Source organism: Sphaerodactylus townsendi, linkage group LG10 (genome assembly GCF_021028975.2).
Source record: "Sphaerodactylus townsendi isolate TG3544 linkage group LG10, MPM_Stown_v2.3, whole genome shotgun sequence".
NCBI lineage: Eukaryota > Metazoa > Chordata > Lepidosauria > Squamata > Sphaerodactylidae > Sphaerodactylus > Sphaerodactylus townsendi.
Window position 1 is genome coordinate 24,092,068 of NC_059434.1, and position 21,088 is coordinate 24,113,155.

Here is a 21,088-nt window from a genome sequence, read left to right on the forward strand (position 1 = left end):
CTGCGTTTCATTCATCGCATTGCGACCGGGATGGGGAGATCGAATCCCTCCTTGCCCCCAAATGGTCCAGCCCTCTCCCCATCACCCCCAGATACATACACTTCTCCCCCCCACACACACACACAAAAACCCCAGCTGAAGTCTGGATGCTGAGAGCGGCCCCCCGCCTGCCTAGGAGCTGCGGGCGTCGAGCGACCGAGGGAGGCTCTTGCTGCGAAGGAGGCGTGGCGGCGGGGTGGGAGGGGGTCATTTCCTGACAGCTATTTACTCCAAGCAAACCATTCGTGTGGGCAGGAGAAACTCCAGCATCGCCTCGATTGCAAGAGGCGGGTTCGGAGGCCGTCCCGCTCAGGCGGAGAGAGGGGAGGGAGAGGACCTCGGGTTCAATCCGGATTTGGGACCCGCACGGATTATTCCGAAAGACCAGAGGAGGTAAGAGGAGGGACGGCTGCCTGCCTGGCTGGCCAAGTCAAGTCGGATGCGGGAGAAACCCAGGGAGAAGAAGAAAGAAGCACCCAAAGGTGGGGGGCGAAGGGGGAGGGGGAGCGGCCGCTGTTGCAGCCGGATCCAGTTGCAAGCCGGTGCCCCCCCCCCCCACCTGATAGAGGCAGCTGAGATGGGTTTTGGGGTCTGCGCTGGAAGCGCGCAGGGCGCTTTCTGTCCGCGCACCGAGGATAACCTGGAGGATCCCGGCGGATGAACGGGGCGGGCTGGTGGATGGATGGAGGCAGCGCAGGCAGGAGAGCGCAGCGAGCAGGGGGTCGGGGCCCCCGCTGGGATTCGGGCCGAGGGGGGGGGGATGCTGTGTGCCCCCTAGCCGGGGCCGGGAGGGAGGCTGCGGCGCGGGCGGAATCCCGCCGCCTGCTCGGGCAGCTCTAATGACTCCCAGATTTGGCGCAGCCACGGAGGGGCCACCGCGCCGCATTCCTGCAGCCGGGCTGGCTGGCTGGGCGGGGGGAGCCGGGGGCAGGCAGGCAGAGGAGGGGAGGGGAGGGGAAAGGGGGTGCGTGGTGCGCGCGCGCCTGCCCCAGCCCGCCCCGATGGGGAGTGGAGCCCCTTTCGGCGTCTGGGTGTTTAACCGGCCGGGGCAATCTGCAAAGGAATCGCGGGGCAGGAGAGGGGCCGGGCCAGACGCACCGCGCTCCTCCAGCCCGTCCGGGCGCAGCGGGAGTTGGGGACCAGTTCCAAGCCTCTTGAGCCAGGTAAGGCAGGCAGGCAGGGGCTCCAGCTGGTTTTTCTGCCTTTCTCCGCTCCAGGCTCCCTTCCTCCCACCCCCCCACCCCCCCACCCCCAGCTCTCCCTTCCTTCCTTCGCTGCCTGCTTTCTTGCCCTCCCCGCGGCGGGCGTCCGCCCTGGCAGGGGAGTCTTTCCAACCTCCAAGGTGGAGCAGAGCGCCCCGCTTGGCGCGCAAACCTCTCCGGAGCCCGGTTTGGGTTGACCACCGCGGCCGAGCTATTTTCCTCTCCACGCCCCCCCCCCCCGGTCCTGCCGGGCAAACGGGACCAGGAGACGTCGGGGCTGCTGCAGCGGCCGGCCTTTTTTGGAGGGGGAACCCTCCCCCCAAGCGGACGGCCTGTTTGTGCGGAGCTGGCAAGGCTGCGTGGCGACTTGGAGTGCCTTGGAGCTGGGCTGGGCGGGCGCACCAGGAAATGGCTCTCCTGGCTGCGTAGCGCAGCGTTTTCTTTGGACTGGGACCATCCAGCAGTTCGTGGGCGATGCCGAGGAGGACGCGGCTGGCTGCAGCGAAGAGGCCGTGGGGCTCGGAGCGCCAGGGAGAGAGAGGGACGCGGGAGCCCGGATTAACCCGCGGGCCTGGAGGTGGCTCCGTCTGCCCTGCTGGCTGTTGCTTTGCCAAACCTGTGCGCGCCAAGAGGGGAGTCTGCGGGCCCAACCAGCGACTCCTCGCTCCCTTCAACCGCGGACAAGGTCCAGTTTAACGGGACGGCTCCAAAAGAGGAGGTTTCCGGACGCCGTTTCCACCGAGGACGACGCGCCGCCCTGGCCCAGATGTCTAGGGACGGCCCTGCCCGCTTGGCTGCGGAATAACTCAACGGGACGCCCCTCCGCCCTCTTTGGCCCCGGCGCTCCCGACCCATCCAAGGCGTGCCCAATTTGGAGTTCCCCGATTCTGATCTGAGACCGACGGGGTGGGGGGGAGGATCGACCGTGCGCTGCTCGGATTTCGCAGGCGTCCCTTCGACGGCCAACTGCTGTGTTGGAGGGTTTTGGAAGCTTTGTCGCCCCCTCAAGTTTCAAAGGTTTTCCCGTTCGGATTATCCGTTTCCATCTACAAAAGGAAGGTCGCCGGACCTGCGGGCTCCGGGAGGGCGCAGCACAACAACAGACCCACCCGCGAAGCGTTTCTCGGCTCCCACGACCAAGTCTGGCCCCGGAACCCGAAGGGATCTTGTGCTTAGGTGATGCTCCTGAAGTCCCGGCCTGTTTCGGCCAAAAATACGGAATAGTGGAGGGGGGAGGGGTGTTCTTGGAGTTGTTTTTCCTCCGACGAAGGCAAGTGAAAGTCCCCGTCGCTCTCTTTGCGCTTTGATTTCTGCTTCCTCCGCTCTCTTCCCTTTCGCGCCTTGATGCAAAGAGCCCTGCTTTTGAAACGCCTCCTTGGAGACCCCCGAGGGGAAGAAGATCATGTGGTCCTCAAATCGGTCAAATCGGTTCCCCCCCCCCGCCCCAAACCCGACTGGGTTTTTTTTAACACCCGCCCCCCCCCCCCGACCATTCTGGTTTCCGAAATGGTGATTCGTCCATGAATTTTGGCGGACGCTAAAAGAGCAGGCTTAGAAAACAGGGACCGTCCTTGGCCTTTCCTTTACTGGCATGAAAACAAAAATCATGCGAGAGAGACCCGTGGAGGTCGGCTAGTGGACGCCTCTCTTTTGGGTTTCTCTCCCTTGACACACGTGATGGAATAGGGGGAAGACTTAGGGACGGTTCTCACGTGCATTGCTTGAGTATCCGTGACCGTGGCTTATTCTGAATGTGTAAACAGTCGCCTCCATGTGAAGTATGTAGTTTTGGAAGAGGCTGCGAAGTTCGCCCGCTTGGGGACCACGACGACTTATTCACACGTGCAAACTTCCCGTCAACGAACGCGCGTGAATTAGCTGTCCGATCATGTGGCGCTGCTGCGACCCCATGTAACTGAGGCCGCTCTTTCTTGGGTGGGGGGTGTAGGGACGCGCGGGGGGACCCCAACTGTCGACGTGCAAGTGGCAGCTTGCCCCTCCGAAGCGAGATCCCGCGTTCACACGTTGCCGCGGAATTCGAGACGCTTTGCATGAAAGCGGTGGGCTGGGGTGGGGGGGATGTGGGTTTCAGGCCGTGTAAACGAGACCAAGAAGAGTGAGCGAGAGCCAGGCTCAGACCCGTCTCATTCGGATGTGGGTTGGGGGATCTTGACACCCACCCTTTAGAAAGCCGGGGGGGGGGTTGGGGGGGAACGGCAAAGGGCTGCGGGTCTCAGCTTTGCCAGCCATTCCCAGGTCGACGCCTGCAACTCTCCAACTCGGCCTGGGACTGGGCTGGGATCCGACTTGCGGTTGGCTCGGCCGGCTCCTTCCGCCCAGAAAAGTGTCGAGTCGGCAGGGCTGGCTGCCTCCTCGCAGCGTCCGAGGGAGTCCCGGGGCCGCCTTGACCAGTTAAGCGGGACGCTGGCCGGGCCAGGGCGCAGGGAAGGGCCGGCGGGGGGGGGGGGAGGGAGGCGGCAGGAGAGGGTGTGATGTGGCTGGGTGGGACGGGACGGGCTGGACGGGACGGGACGGGATGGAGCCAGCCCCTGGTGGCGTCCCCGGGGAAGAGGCAGAGCTCCCAAATTGCAAGCCAGCCAGCCCGGTCGCGCTGCCCTCCTGGCGTCGAGCAAACGGCGCGCAGCCCACTCCAGCTGGGCGGTGCTCTCCTGCCCCCTAGCGGCGGCTTTCGCGAAGGAGTGCAGGAAGTTGGATTTTATGAGACCCGTTTGGCGTCGGGAGAGCTGAGAGCTGCAAGTTACCGACCCCCGTCCCCACACCGCATTGTTTGAAGAAGTGGAAACATAAGTTCGGTCAGTTGTGCTTCAAGGAACTTCCAAGGGGAAAAATGGAAAGATCCCTGGTCAATTTCCTTATTTTTCCTTAAAACGAAATAGAATCCTTGTTGTCAGTTCTGAGAACCCTTGGGCATGGAAGTCTGGTCCTGTCTGTGATTGTTTCTGACCTTCTTGCTTTGCGCCGATGGCACCGTGTGAACTAAATAAGGACTCTTGGGTAAAAAAGATGTGCCTCAATTACCTCACTTAAGGTTCCGTATTGTGGAGGGAATACTAGATCACTGGAATCTTATTGAAAATCTGTTCCAAATACTGATCAAACCCTGGGTTTAGCATGGATGGAAAGCAGCTATTTGCTGCTGTTTCTCATCTCTTGGGTAGTTGATAAGGAGATTGACTTGAGAACTGCAGTTAGAAAACATTGTGTGCCATAGGGTATCATGCGGAGTCCCATTGTGTAGCTCAAGGTATTCTCCCTGGTGTTTTCTTGGATCTCATTTTCTCACACCTGATTGTTTACCGCTCTACGCTTGATGACTGACAGTTCAAAGTGCTTCATGTGTTTGAAATGGTCTGCATGTGTTTGAGATGGTCTGAAAATTTCCAGTAACGGTGTTAGATTTGCACATGCCGGTGGGAGACTATGGTCATCCAGAGACGAACTTACATGTGTAAACCAGCCTTTTGTTTCAGGCCTAGAAATGAACTATGGACTATTCTATGAAATGGACTATTCTGCCTTGGAGAATACTGAGAGCAAAGGGATTTGCTAGGTTAGAGTACAAATGAAGGATGCATGACTAGTTTTCACCTGGTAGTTGGAAGAGTGGTCGGTTGCATTCCAAAATAATAATTCCCTCAGTAGATCGAGCTCTGCCTCTTCTAGTAGGGAATCCCCAAGTTAGATGCCGTATCCCGTTCAGTAGATGATGGTAAAGAGCTAAGAGGAAGAGTATGTCTGCTTTTCTAAGCAGTGTTGTTTACAGTCTCCATTTTAAGGTTTCCATATGTTGGTTTGGGGAAGCAGTATTTCCCCCCCAGGTCAAATTGGCTAGCGACTCTGGAATATATTTTTTCTTTGCTTAATCTTGTAGCAAACAGAAAACTCTACTTTGCCAATGCCATCTGGGGCTGCTTTTTGAAACTGATCCCGTGGCCGGCAAGGACCTCTGGCATCTTTTGCTCTGAGCTTATGGCACACTCTAATTGGAGAACATGGGCTAATTTGTAAGAGGCAAGGAATTTGGAGGGGCTTGCCTTAGCACAGGAGGTTAGAGAGAAAGCAAATAAACAACACACACACACACACAATTGCAAACCCCTCCCCCAATTGCATGATAGGTTTAGGACAGAGTTGTTCAGCTGTGGAGGTTTTCTCCAGCTGTTTTAAAGATCAAAATAATCACTTAAAGATTGGCTTACAGATGTGCAGGAATTCCTAGGATGACTTCCTTTTTTAACTTTAATGCTGTGCTGCTGGCATAGTGAAGTCCATGAAATCCTGCCCCAGTTCCAGTGAGCTGTACACCATGGGTTACCATACAGAGAACTCAAATCCCTAACAGTCTGTGACTATTTTGGTACACCCATCTATATTTTCAGTGAATGCAGTTAGGTTTGGCTGGTGAAGAAAAGGTTCACATGATTACTTAATGCAAGTCCTACATTCATGGAGACCTTAACGTAGATGCAGAATGTAAAATTTTAGCAGTGTCAGGTCACAATTATTTCTGCATTCTTAATCCACAGGTGACTGTTTTGCTGTCATCTGTGGAGATTCAGCATACGTACAGATTTAAATAAGGCAACAAAGCAATCTTGCATGGGCTAAGGAGTAAATTTCCATGTTTTCTGTATCAAATTAGGAACTTGCTTGTTAGGGATTCCCAATTTGATCTATAGCTGTCATGTCCGTTAATCATTTTCAGGGCTAAGAAGTAACAAGTGAAAGGTTAGTGTACTTAAACTCGACTGTAAACAATAGATCGTACAATCAGGAGCAGTGAAACAAAGGGAGCAGACAAGCTAGATAGTCAGAACAGTCAGCAAAACATCCTTTAAACAACAAAGCATTTTAGTCCATAAACCCCCTGGACATTTTTTTAAAAAAAGGTTTTGAGTGCTGCTTTACAAATCTGTCTTGGGAAGATTTTCTATAATTAGAGGCCACTACTGAAAAGGTCCTTCCTCGAGTTCCCACCTGCTTGATCTTGTAGGGGAAGAGACCCAAAAATCAGCATCTGATATATGTACCAGGCAGATTTATATGACAGAAGTGGTCTTTGAAGTTCCAGGTTCCCGGGCATCCTCTGAGAAGCAAAACACTTCCTCAGGGTTTTGTTTATTTGTCTGTTCAGATAATTACATCTCAGTGGGAACTTCAAACAGCTGAAGTCAGCTCTTGCTTCTCTATTTTAGCTACCCATGAGATAGGTTAGGGTTATGATGAGAGAGAATGACTTTTCCAAGGTTACTCAGTGAGTTTCCATGGATCTTCCAGACCCTAGTTCAGTACTCTGACCACTGTACCATACTGGCTACAGGTGGGAGGGGGGAAGGGAGAATTTATGAAACTGATACCAGCAAGCTGAGTAAGAACTGACAGTTTTTAACTGGAAACTTTTGAAAATAGCCCAGGGAATCTGCAGCTAGACGACACATTAGAATCTCTTACTTATTTAGGTTTAAATCCACAAGATGGTTATCTTTGAAATGAAGTATTGAGAGCAAGTCCTTTTATTGTTTGTCTCTTACTCCCTGGAAGTTTCAGCATTTCCCACTGTTCCTTGTACTGGAAGCTTCTGCTCTTGGAGAGCTTTATACATAAAAGAAAGCGGGTAGTTGAAAAGTTGCAGGTGCCTCCCTCCCCCACCCACACTCTTAAATGAAATTTGTAGCAGACAAGGTTGTTTCCAAAAGGATTTTCTTTTAATTGGACTTTCTTGACATTTTCTGGGAAAACAGCACTGTTTTCTTGGGAGAGGCTAACCTTGCTAGTAAGTGACGATCCATTATAAGGATTGTAAATGTTCTAAAGGTTAAACCTTGTAAACGTTTGAATAATTTTACCATTATGAGACTGGACGCTGAGATTTGTCCTATCTCAGTCTAACTCATGCTAGGACTGTTTCTGACAAGCAGGACAAAAATCCAAATTTAAAAATATTATCCACCCGATTATATTTCAGCAATCTAGGTTGCTCCAAGTTTCATCCCTCACCAGTACTCAAAGGTTTCCACCAATCAATGTAATATGCCATAGCCATATCAGTGTGGATCAACACTGCCATCATCTGGTCTATTGGAGTAAAGACATGAAGGTCACAAGCTGGGAGACAAGGAAGTTGTTTATAACTTTGTAACAGCCCATGAAATTTCACAGGTGGGAAAATTAGCGTTTTAGGAGGGAAGGAAGAAAGGAGATCCCTTCCCATTCCATTTTTCTTGCTCCCACCCGTTGTCCTTGTTCTCTTTCATTATCTTCCCATTATCATTCCAAAATGAGTTACCAGATCTCTTTTCATCCAGTGCAAACTAGCCTATCACTTACAAAAAGACAAAATGTTGAAAACTGGCTGCTGTATAGAGAGAAGGCAGGTCAGGTAAATTTCTTACCAAAAACGTTACCAATTTAAGAGAAATGTTTTGTTCAGTCCAATCCTTTTTTTTAATTGATTCAGAACTGAGTCCCATTGAACTTCATGCGACCTGCACCCAAGTAAAGTTACCCAGGCAAGAATCTTATACATGATTATTTATTTATATTAATTTATTAAATTTGATAGACTGCTCACCCCTGAAGGGCTCTAGGTGGTGTACAGTGGTTAAAACACACTACACTCAAAACAGTAATAAGTTAAAATAACATAATTACAATTACATGACCTCTGCAACAAGAAGGTCAATAGTTATGACTGCCCAGAAAAGCCCACTTTTGGGAGAGGACAGGCATAGCACATTTGCGGTCAGAGATGGTATGGAGGGGATAGATGAAAAAAAATTGGCAATCAGCAGCTGGCTCTCCCAAATGTCCGGTGAAACAACTCTGAGGGTAGGTCTGATAGGAGATGGTTTTCAATAAGCATGCATAAAATGTTACTGTTTAATTATTTGGATTTCCATCTGGGGAACTGCAGAATAGCTGGCATGGCATGTTATTGTTTTGTTAGTGTATAGCTGCGATGGTTTCGTGATGTCAGCTATTCTACCACAGCTTCTCCCTTGATACAATCTGCAGATGGCCTGTCATATTTCTTCAGGATGTACTCCCCCCACCTCCCATTAGACTGGACAGATGATAAAGTTGGAAGGGGAAGTATTACAAAATGTTGCAATGAAGTAATATTGGATTTTCCTAAATTATGATGATCAAAATTAGTAATAGTGACAGCTTTATGTAAGCGTTTTTTTCTCAAGAGACAAAGAACTCTAGCAAAAAATCATAACCAGATAATTCTAATATAGACCATATTGCACCAATGTGATATTATTAGTTTAAAAGTTTCAACAGAACAAGTGGTACTTTACGGCTACAATTTTAAGAGTAGTTTTGATATATACCCCTCTTTTCTCAATTGTAAGGAGTCTCAAAGCAGCTTACAAACTCTTTCCCTTCCTTGCCTCACAACTGACACCCTGTGAGGTAGGTGAGGCTGAGAAAGTTTGGAAATAACAAGCCTCTCTGTCCTCTGGCAGCATCAGGAAGTGTGTGTATATGTAGGGGAGAGGAGTGGAAGGGAGAGGAGGGGAGGTGAAGAGAATATCAGCTCTAGGATGATGCCTTCTTTTAGCAGCCTGTGGTCCAGGGAATTATTTTGCCTCTTTCATTTTTTTTGGGGGGGGGGGGGTTGGGACAGCAATATAAGCTAGAAGGGCTAAGCAAGCAATTTGAGTTTTGTAATGAGATCTGTGCCTTTAAGGATTACTTGATGGGCGGAGTTAAGGGAACCAAGCCAGGAGAGTTCTCTGCAGAAAAGCCACTCCATGGCAGGAGTGAATGGCAGAAAAGCTCCATGGCAGGGTGCCCCCCCTCTCCCACTTCCGGCATGTTGTTCCTGGGGGTACACCGCCCGGCATGCTCCCCCTTCCCTTCCCTCCGCTTCTTCTCTCATTATTGTACGGGGCACCACAGGCTGTGCCGCCGGTCATGCGGCAGGGCTTCATGGCGGGCTTCACAGGGTCTCGACCGATATGCCTCTGAGGAAATGAGCTCTGATTTATAAAATCTTATTTTAGAGTAAATTTGGTCAGTCTTTAAATTAGGGTTGCCAACCTTCAGGTGGTGGCTGGAGATCTTGTGGGATTACAGCTGATCTCCAAGCAGAGGTGTGTATGTGTGGGGGGGCTGGTGCCCGGGGCAACACCTGCTCCCCCACCCACCACCCACTCTATGAATTAGATCTAACCAGCTTTTTTGACAGAGAAAATTGTAAGAGGCAGAACCAGAAAAATCTATGCTCTGGACCACCCAAAATGCATGTGTTGAAACAGATGGGCTGGGGCTGTAATTAGCAGGGAAATTTGCCTGAGACTGAGCAAAAGCTGGCTCGATCCTAGCCAATAGGGGCACTATGTGCTGCATGTGCTGCAGTGCTTCTCCGCTGCCAGTCCTGAACCTACAGTCCATTAATTTCACAGGATGGCCCCGCTTTCTAATATTGCGGCCGAGGGAAAAATATCTTCCTCCATCTGCTGTCTCCAGAACACTCATAATTTGATGACTCCCACCCTTGCTTTTCTTTAGTTGCCATTTCCTCCTAAACTATAATGTAGCAGGAATGTTCTAACCCCTTGATCAGGAAATGAGACATTTGTGGGGATCTCTGCCCCTGCCCAAATAATAAGGCTCAGCCTAGAAGCCCCCCTCTCCCTTTACTCGTGCTTCCAGATGTACCTCCTCCTCAAACACTGGGCCACAATGGAAGGTCTCAAAGAATCAAAACATTTCCACATCCCATAAACAAAATCTTCTTCTTTTTTTACAGATCCATGGGGTGAAGACCCCTCTTCCTTCCTCCCACAACAGATCAGTTTAGTCATAAGGACAATGTTTGCAATTAATTAATAACAATGAATTACTTGGTTTTCAGGTTCTAGCTTCAGTTAACAAAGTTGTGCCCATTTCTATGTCATCGGCCCCAACAAAAATCTTTGACAAATCCCAGCAGAAACATTTTTGAATCCAAGATTCATTCATATCCTGTAATTGCCTTCACTGGATCCAAAACCAGTTTATAAAAACATATAATTCCCAGGCAGCTCCAAAACATCTGTATTGTTTCACCAATCAGCGTCTGGTGTCTCCAACAATACCTGCTATTCAGACCATCAATCTAGTGCAACTGTAAAGATATTAAGTACTACTTTAAGAAAATTTGAAAACACCTCGTGCATATATGTTCTGAGTGTACTCTTAGAGAGAGATTTTCCCAAATCCAGTCTCATTCAGGGTTATCAACTGGCCTGGAGAAAAATCTCCTGTCCCTTTAATAGAGACTTTGTGGGATTGCTATTTACCAGCTGATGCTACTTACCTCCTATGCCATCAAAAAGTAAGCTATTCCCATGTATTGAGCCTCCCTTAAAGGGGCAGGACACATTTTTCCTCCACGTTGTTGGCAATTGTAATCCCATGCCATGTGCAGCAGTTGATAGTGCTAATACTTTTATTTTTGAAATCTCCAGATAATTTGATTTGGAAATCTCCAACTCCAAATATTGATGGCAGAGGCAACATAAGAGTATATGAAGCAGTTAAGGTCTAATCAACAAAGAGTCAGAGTTCTTTTAAGATATACGTACTGTGGGTTCTTTTATCTAGTAAAAATACAGGAGAGAACTATGATAAAAAAGACGGGGAAGAAGGCTGGCTGGGAAGATGTCTTTGATGTCCAAGAGCCTGCTATCAGTGGGAGGCACTTACACAAACACATGGCCATTATTGCTAATTGAAAAGCCAAGGTAAATGACTTGACTCTGCAGGAATGCCATCTGCTGTGTTTCTGAAGTTGTTGTGCTTGGGTCCATTTGTTGGGAGGTTGTCAGTCCTGGCTGCGGAATTCAGGTTACTGAGTCATTCATCGCTTACACAAGAATAGCCACGTTAAAGTCACAACATAGTTCAGTGATCAGAATCTTGCTCCACAAAGTCTAACCATACTGGTTGAACGTTCCACATTGATGCTCCACTAAAGTCTTTCTCAGATGTTATGATTGCACATACTGACAGCCCACCGAGGGTTCACTGCCTCTTGAGACTATGTTTTGTGAAGAGAGACAGCATGTGTATTTACCGCCTGGGTACAGTTGTGGTATGTGTGAATGTGAAACCTTAAGGATTCATGCGTCTTTTTGCAAGTACCAAGGTAGATACTGTTTCACGCAAAATGGCAACCACAGATATTTGGAAGAACCTGGGTGAAGCACACTCCTGTTGCATGTGGTTGTCGGGCTCATCCTATATGATTGTAAAGGTCTTAAGGTTACAATCCCAAATAATGTTCCACAAGTTCTGAGCATGTTGATGCTGGTTAAAATGGAAACTGCTTTATGGATCTCACTGGTTAAACCAGCTGCTTTTGACCCTAGGGTTGTCCAACTCCAGGCATGGACTGGAGATCTTGTGGGATTACAACTGATCTCCAGACTACATGAATCATTTATGTATATATGTATTTAAACATTTATTCCATTTCTGCTTTGGAAGATGGACTGCATGGCATTATACCCTACCAAGGCAACTCTGCTCGTTAAACCCTACTCTCCCAAGCTCATAAATCTCCAGGTATTTCCAAATCTGGAGTTGGCAACCCTATCTGACACTCACATCCTACACACCATAAAGTTTTCGCCAGTAAGATTTTCTCATTTGTTGATTTGCTGCTCATAAGGCACTATTTCTTGCTTCTTTGGAGACCACTTGATTCATAAGTAGGACTACTTGCTCATAAGGCACTATGTCTTGCTTCTTTGGAGACTACTTGGTTCACAGGCAGGACTACTTCCTCATAAGGCACTATGTCTTGCTTCTTTGGTTCACAGCTTTGGTTCACAGGCAGGACTACTTGCTCATAAGGCACTATGTCTTGCTTCTTTGGAGACTACTTGGTTCACAGGCAGGACTACTTCCTCATAAGGCACTATGTCTTGCTTCTTTGGTTCACAGCTTTGGTTCACAGGCAGGACTACTTGCTCATAAGGCACTATGTCTTGCTTCTTTGGAGACTACTTGGTTCACAGGCAGGACTACTTCCTCATAAGGCGCTATGTCTTGCTTCTTTGGTTCACAGCTTTGGTTCACAGGCAGGACTACTTGCTCATAAGGCACTATGTCTTGCTTCTTTGGAGACTACTTGGTTCATAAGTAGGACTACTTGCTCATAAGGCACTATGTCTTGCTTCTTTGGAGACTACTTGGTTCACAGGCAGGACTACTTCCTCATAAGTCATTATTTCTTGCTTCTTTGGAGACTACTTGGTTCCCAAGTGTTTCTCCTGCCTTCTCTCTAGGTCCCATTTTATTTGAGCTGATTTACATGGGCCTATGAAGAACTGTTGCTTAGCAGACTGAACTGTAAAACTCTGGTGAAGATCCCAGGGACTTCTCTAGTTCCTCCAAGGTCTTGGGAACCCCCTGGTGGGGCTCTTGGCCATTTTCTTTCAGCCACTGAGCCTCATGTAAGATCAGAAAGTGCTGTTTGAAAGTTTTAAACCATGTGGTATGGGGGGGACGGACACATGATATACCAGAATTTTGGAGGATTAATCTATTCTCTTACCTGTTTTGACCTTTCATCCCCACTGCTGCTGAATTAAAAAAAGAACAGACAATAAAATAGCACTTCAAACATAGAGCAGACATCAATACATTGTGCCAGTTAATTTTATATTCGGGTTGCCAGACTCCAGGTGGGATGTACAACAGAGAGGGGGTATGCAACTCAAATCACCAAGCAAGCATTTGCATATGATAAGGTTAGCAGTCATAGACTGTATGACTTGTGAATTTACTAAATCTACAATATATACACTTGTGGGGCTGTATCTCAATAGTGCCCCAATGCACCTTCATGTATTTCTCTCAACAAGTAATAAGTAAATCCATGAGGACTAGTAGCATTTCTATAGTTGCTTCCTTAATCTCCACAGATCAGCTATGAACTTAATATTGAAATCCCAGCAAGAGCGACTAGCTTCCAGATATGTTCTGGCTTTGACAAATCTTCGGAGGTATTTCCATGCAACCTCCATCTGGGAGATTGCCTGCTGCTGTATTTTTATTGATGTTGAGGGTGCTGTCTTTGATCTTGCATTAATTCACTGGCTCATGTAAATGTCAGTTTTAAGGGTCTATCTCTATCATCAGGAAAGTAGTAGTAGTGATAATAAAACACTTTGATGCTTCTGAAGTGGTGACCAAAAGAGCAGGAGAAACTGCTGTTATGGGGGCAGGGGAAGATGGGGAGGAGAGCAAAATGTATGCAGATTGCCTTTGCTTTCCCTGCGAAGGGAGAGGAAAAGTTGCACTTTGGCTGTTTCCGCACTGCACAATTATACCGGGTTACAACCAGCATCTTACAAACCAGGTCTATCTTATCCTGGTTTCTCCCTTCACATGCCTGCACGTTTCTCTGAAGGAATCGAGTAAAGACTGGGAGGAAATACTCCAGTTTGTTTCGCACTAACCCAGGCCTTTTGTATTTACACCGCAGGCATATCCGTGCATGTGCACACATCCCCGGTGTCCCGCGTTCTGATTGGCTGTTGTTTTTGGGTGGCAGCTTGAATGAACGTCTCTGCCCTGCCTTTTGAATTGTTGGCCCACAAAAAGGTTGCACTTCTGATGTGTCGACCCACAGTGAGTGACAGCAAAAAACAATGGGGCACAGCATCACATCATGTTCCCATTCATGCTCTCATATTTTTGTGGAGAATGAGAGAACTTCTGGTTGTTGTTACCCTTGGGAGATTAGGCATTGACATATGATGACTAATGCTGCAAAAGATGCAGTGTGTATGATAATACATTACTTGTCATAGGTATAAGGAAATTAAAGAAGATATGAATATGAGCCCAGCCTTGTATTGCTTCTTGTGTTAGAATGAAGATTTCAGGATTCATTTAGATGATCAGAAAAATGCTTACTTCACCATAAAAAGATATTTTTCAAAGCCACTAGCAAAAACTGCCATCTTTACAAAATGAGCAAATTATTATTGCTGTTTTTTCTCCAGTGTAACAAAAATCCTAGTCTTATGCATGTCCACTTAGAAGTAAAGTCCGTTGTATCCCATAGGTTTTCTTTCTAAGTAAAGCTATTGGGATCGGGTGCTGTTTATTGAACCAAGCCAGGTCAGCGCAAGACTTGAATTTCTTCTGAAATGTTTTCCTACGAAATTCCTGCAACATGAGGATATTTTCAGTTGTAACCAGAGGAATGTAAAGAAGAACATGTCTGAGTGCAGCAATCAGACTAAATGCTGTGATTAGAATCGGATAATAAGAATACAAGTGTCCATTTCTGCTCTTCCTACCCTCTTTCTGCTCTTTCCCCATATTGGTGTCCCACAGAACTGCATGCAACCTGATCTTAAGTTCTTGGCTGAAGCTTTGGATCTGCTGTTTCCCATAATCTCCATAGTATATTTCAACAGTCCTGATTTTAAGAACCACGAGTGTTGGGATATTTTGTTTGGGTTGTGGGTCAAAGGGAATATCCACAGCAAACGTCAAAGGATATATAGCTAGTCCTGGCATTCCTCTAGGGTTGCCAGTTTCCCCCTGGCTACCAGCAGGGGATGGGTAGGGGAGTATGGTTGCGAGATCCAGGTGGACAAATTCCCAGGGATTCCCAGATAGAGACTGGGAAGGACAGAGAATTCAGTGAGGTACAATGCCATTAAGTCCACCTTCCAGAAGCATCCATTTTCTCCAGGGGAACTGAGCTCTGTAGTGTGGCAATGAGCTGCAATTCCAAGGGATCTCTAAGTTCCACCTGAAGGCTATCATCCCTATTTCTATACTTAATTGTGCAGGAAGTGCTTCTAAAAAACCCGGAAGATATCACCCCTGTGTCTTCAGGAGCACCCAGTCAGAATCAGCTGCCTCCATTGTTACAGGATGCTTGGCTTGTCACCTCCCAACATTTTGTGATTGGCCCAGTGGTGGGATTCAAATAATTTAACAACCAGTTTCAATGGTGGGATTCAAATAATTTAACAACTGGTTGTTTACAAGCATCATTTTAACAACCGGCTCTGCCAAAGTGGTGCGAACCTGCTGAATCCCACCACTGGATTGGCCCCAACATCCCATGGCAGCTATTTGGTGATTGGCCTGACCCAAGACTCCACAATAGCCATTTTGTGGTGTTGCCCTTTCCCTATCCAGAAATGCACATGATGGGACCAATGAGATTGAGGACTCTTGGATTAGGAGGTAGATTCTATTGAATTCAACAATTTCTGGATGAATGCAAATTATGAACAGCCTTTATTATACCTAACAAAAACTAAAAATAAATTAGTTTCCTGAAGAATGCTCCATATGTAGTCTAGAACACTGTGTCTGCGCCCTCCTGAAATGTTACGTCTGATGGGTATAACGTGGATTCTTTCTTGAATGAAGGTTCTATGAGTTGGAGGTTCTATTAGTTACTTTTGATGGTATATACAACCATCTACAGAAGCAGAGTGTATTTCTAAAATGGTAATGTGCACCATAGATATGTTGCAGTCATTTTCAAAAGAGACATTAACGGATCATGTTTTGTTTTGTTTCTTCTGATTTCAGTTCACCACTACAATGGGTCCTTCTCAAAGGACTTTTCTGATCCTGGGACATCTTCTCACAGGTAATGTTTCCACTTTAAAATATGCTGGCCTGGTTTGGAATTCTGCAGTGTGTGACCTCATTCTTAATACAATTCTGTGCCTGCCTACTTAGAAATTAGTTCAGTGGGACTTATTTTCAAGAAGGTATGACCTTTTCCACATGCACAGCCACACACACACACACAATTTCAGTTGTATTTGCTCTGCATGGTACTGTTAAAAACATGGTATTCCTGACGGGGGTTGGATGTCACCTGTGATGTGGTGGGTGTCAGCACAGGACAATCCCCCTTTTTTGAAAAGGTGTTGTAGCACTACTGAACAATCAAAATGGATGCCCAAAACCTGAGCACCAGTTTAAGAACATCAACACATATCTAATACCCGCCAACACTAAAACCTTGTCATTCCAAGTCTGCTTTGCGCTAACACATCAAAACTGGGCAGTGCACGCTGATACCATTAACGAACTATTGCAGCTTTGATAATACAGACCACAATTTTATCTTTTTTTCCAAGTAGTATTTGGTTGGGGGCGGGATCTAAGCAGATGGGTGGGGGTGTGAAACTGGGTAGTTGAGCAGATTGTTGCCCTGTAATAAACCATAATGTGTTATGTATGTTTATGGAACTTATAACAGTTGGGTTTTTTGTTCATATCTGTACTGACTCTAGAAGGTGTGGGTAGATGTTCGCTTCATTATCCACAGGAAAACACCAAGTATTTCTCTTTCTTCCTAGTGCTGGGCAGCACTAGCCCAGGCAATGCATCATGCTGAATGACTTAAGGCTGAATTATTCCAGTGTTTTATCCTGAGTTATATCATTAAATTTTTTTAAAAATAGTGCAGTAAAGAGGAAGAGGGGTAGGAGGGCAACAACAACAATAATACGTATAGTCTGGGCCAGGTGTGGGGGAGATCCTCATCCGCCTCCTCCTCGGTGCAGCAAAAATGTGGTGAGAGAAGAGAGCAACTGAATCACAGAGGAATTAATATGGCTGAGTACTGCAAGGGAAGTCCTCATTTAATGAGTCAATCTTATCCGGCAGAAGCCCTTTAACATACCGGTACATTTCATGGCTTACAGCTGAGGCCGTTTCCGCACGAAGGCAGAAACGGCCGGGTCGGCGTTTATGATGCCAACCCGACGACGCTGGGACCGTCCGCATGGACGGTCCTGGGAACAGCCGGGCAGCCGGAGGCCCGGGGACAAGGTGAGTGCCGGGTGGGGGAGGCGGCGTGAAGCCGCTGCCATTCGCTCGGCAGCGGCTTCACTGCGGCGTTTCCCCAAAAAGAGCGCTGGGAAGCGCTCTGGGGAAACGCCGGCTTCAGGCTGGGAGGGCGGTGCGAGGGCGGCGCGACTGCGTGGCAGCTGCGCCCCCCGTGTGAATGGCGGCCTGGAGACGGCGTTTTTACCGTCTCCAGGTCGCCATTCATTGCCCGTGCGGAAACGGCCTAAGTTTATCAGCTCTGCTACCTACTTTCTCTTAACTACAGCTACAGTGGATTGAAAATGTGAACATGAAAAAATTATATGCTCCACGTTTCACCTACCACAGAACTATAGCCTCTACGCTAAATATTAGCTACTGTGTAAAATTAGTTAGATCCCCCCCCCCTCACAGATTATGAGGTAACAAGTGTGACCTTTATCTTCACAGGACTGTGGCTAGCTTCTTGTCAGTCTCTGCTTCCCACTATTTTTCCAAACAAAGATGAAATAGTTGTGCAACTGAATTCTCCCTTCACCCTGAAATGCTCTGGAGATAGTGAACTGAGTTGGCAACATCCAATACCTGACGGAAATGACACCATGGATATCAGAAGTGAAGAGAACAACAGCGGCCTATTTGTGACTGTGCTAGAAGTAGGCAAGGCTTCAGCCACTCACACCGGATTATACATTTGTTACTACAATCATTCTCAAGAGGAAGATATGGAGGTGGAAGGGAAGGAAATTTATGTCTTTGTGCCAGGTGAGTTTCTTGAAGCAGCTTTTAAAAATTTATTTAGGAAATCTGTATATTGTAGGCTGACCAGCTGTCCCGCTTTTGGCGGGACCGTCACGCCTTTGGACAATTTGTCCCGCATTCCGCGGGTTCTACAAATTGTCCCGATTTTTGGGAGGCTGCTGCACTGCCTTGGGGGCACAAGGCAGTGCGGCAGCCTCCTGTGCGCCCGGCCGCAGGAGCTCATGGCCTTCTGGGGCTTGCCGTTTGCCGCCCTGTGACAGGAGATCTCCTGTGACAGGGCGGCAAACGGCAAGCCCCAGAAGCTCGTGCGCTTCTGCGGCTGCGCACGCGCGAGTGGCCGCTTCCCCGTCCCGGATCACAAAGGTGACCATCTGGTCACCTTAGTATATTGTCTCTCCAGAAAGCTGCTTAAAGTAGCTTGTAACTGAAATGAAATGACAAAATAAGCCATTAAAAACAAGCCAGGGCATAAAAGCAACATAAAAACTGAGCAGCTTAAAATGTTAGCTGTTATAAAACAGTCCTCAGGCTAGAAGCAGATGATAAAAACAGCTAAAAAAAAAGTCCGATAGAGAGTAATTGTAATAGTACCATGGCAGTTGGAATATAAATCAATCCTAGTGAGTGATTGTGTTAGTAAAAGTGCCCCATTATAATTTATTCCAAATTTTGTTCTTCTCACATGGCTAATTCAGGGCCTACCTGCCCAGAGAAAGGAGGTAAATGAGAGGCTGCTGAATACAGGACTAAAAGGTGCAGTGGGATAAAAGTGGAAAGAATTTAGGATTTAAAGGGAGAGAGTCCCTAGCAGGTAAGGGATGTAATGAAGAATTACCAGCTGGCAGAAGGGCAGAGTTATCAGTTTCTAAGTGAGGCTTGGAGATCTCCTGAAATTACAACTGATCTCCAGAAATCAGAGATCAGTTCCACTCGATCTGTTTTAGGTGGTGGGCTCTCTGGCATTGTATCCTGATGAAGGATACAATGAAGGGCATCCCAAACTCCACCTTCCCTAGGTTCCACCCCTAAAATGTCCAGTCATTTCCTAATCTTGAGTTGGAAACCCTAGAAGACTGTTCATCCTCCACATGTCTTGAACAGGAAGGATCCAGCAATTTCATGCTCATGTTAGTGGAAGAAACAGCTGGAGGGGAATCAACTACAGAGCTGTTCTTTTTGGGAATGCTTGGGACGCTCATCTTACATACCTGAATTTCCTTGGATGCCAATGGAGAAGCTCTGCTATTGGCCTAGTTTAATGCAGAACTAGATTTGTGATGGAATTGAGCCAAAACTTCATAAGCTGCTTATTGGTGGAATTTTTGTTTCATTCTGATTGATGCAACTATAGGATCTGAGATCCGTTGGTGGGAACCTGGCTGGCACCCATACTGTGATACGATGCTTTAGTCCACCTCTGATAGAAGGAGGCGCCTGAAGTTGCACAGGAAATATTCTAGGGTAGACAACTTGGACAGTTCTGCTTGTAGGTGACTGAAGAAGGGCAGCAATCTGGATTTAACGAGGAGATGAGCTGATGGCATTTCCTGGGTTTAGGACTGAGTCATAACCTTTACAGCAACCTGTACATAAAACATTTAGAAAATAAGAGACGGTTATACACATTTGTAAACATAAAGGGGTAGAAACTTGCTTTTATAAAAACTGAAAGCTGGTTTTTTTAAGAGTTTCAATTTTATAGCCATTTGTTTATAGTCAGTCTTTCTGGTCGAGGTTCAAACCAGATTACATTATGTAGTGTAGTGTAAATGGTTACTGTTGAAATGCAGCATTCAGGCAGTCTTGCATATAAGGTCTGGAACTGGACGCAGCTGTTGTTGAGTTTGTACACTTTGGAGTTGCAAATACACATGACCACGCACACACGCTTATGTGGGGAGGCCCCACACAAACAGAGGCCCAAGGCAATGGTCTTTTGTAGCAAAGATGGAGAGTGGCCGATGTTAATGTGCACCTTTAAGTTGGCATCAGCTGGGAGGAACAGGATAATGCATATTCTTCAGACCTTCTAGACCAGGGGTAGGGAACCTGCGGCTCGAGAGCCGCATGCGGCTCTTCTGCCCTTGCACTGTGGCTCCACGAGCCGAGCCACCGGCCCCATCCTTGCCCACCCTGCAGGCAGCAGGGTGGGCGCACCAACTGCCCACAGTCAGCTGGGCCACAGCCATGGAAAGCTTCTCTCTTGCCACCGCTACGTTGGAGCAGGGCTGCTTTCCTCGGTGGCCGGCGAGGGCTGAGAACCGGCGAGGGCTTCATCCTTGCCCACCCTGCAGGCAGCAGGGCGGGCGCATCCATGCGCTTCTCAGAATGAGCAGAGTAAAAGGTAAAAAAAACCCTATATATATCGTGTTATCTTTATTTTAAATGTCAAAAATTATTTGCGGCTCCAAGTGTTTTCTTTTCCCGTGGAAAACCGGTCCAAATGGCTCTTTGGGTGTTAAAGGTTCCCTACCCCTGTTCTAGACACATACACACAGGAAAGAGAGGAGTAGTCTGGTTCCACACTAGCTGTTTAGTCTGGAATTGCCACAATTCATTCACTTATTTTGTTTAATTGGCACTCTAGATGATATTGTGGCCAAGTTGCTACAATCCAGTATTTTCAGTGTTCTTGATGATTTTTTCCCACTTGGAATGCAACGACAGCAGCCACTGGTCCCTTGGGGACAGTCAAAGAACTGTTGAAGCTTTCTAGGGCTTCTGTCCCTTTAAAATCCTTTTTTCTCTGATCTAATTAATTACTTGCTGTTTTCTGCCAGCTGTCCCTTTCTCTGACCCCTTAAGAATAGTGACCAGCGTGCACTAAATAATTGACTTTGAAGCAAGGGCAAGTTGTCAATTTTATTATAACTTTGCAATCCGGTTAAGATGATGATAAACAATAAAACACCAAAAAAAGGGCAGTGATTTGGGATTGCTACAAAGTGGAAAAAAAACTGAAGTCCCCTCCCCCCCTCCCCTGATCTAATTAACCATTAATTCATGAGCGCTAGGAGAGGAGAAGCCATTCTAGATAAAATTGGGAGCAGTGAGGATAAAACAACAGAAATAATAAAATAAAGAGAATGGGGCTTTCAAAGGAGAAACTATAGTAATATTTTGTTCTTTTGAGCAGTGTCAGATTTCTAAGGGGGAATATAGTACTGTAGCAATGATGGGGTGGAGTCTCATTTAAATTCTGCTTATACTTCTATTTAGAAAAGGGATTTTTTTGGGTAGTG

The 21,088-nt window shown here is 47.2% G+C and overlaps 1 protein-coding gene across 4 annotated transcripts in view; it reads left to right on the forward strand.

Annotated features, from left to right (window-relative positions):
• The first annotated feature begins 265 nt into the window (after positions 1 to 265).
• Positions 266 to 21,088, forward strand: part of PDGFRA (platelet derived growth factor receptor alpha) — a 66,167-nt gene continuing 45,344 nt past the window's right edge. The window contains exons 1-3 of one of the 4 annotated variants that reach the window (XM_048510154.1): positions 266 to 432; positions 15,831 to 15,891; positions 17,535 to 17,849. In XM_048510154.1, the coding sequence (XP_048366111.1) occupies positions 15,843 to 15,891; positions 17,535 to 17,849 (364 nt within the window). In that variant the 5' untranslated portion in view covers positions 266 to 432; positions 15,831 to 15,842. Of the gene's footprint in view, positions 522 to 1,051; positions 1,203 to 2,074; positions 2,418 to 15,830; positions 15,892 to 17,534; positions 17,850 to 21,088 lie in introns of those variants that run through there. The other 3 variants (XM_048510155.1, XM_048510153.1, XM_048510156.1) reach the window with 3 other exon arrangements.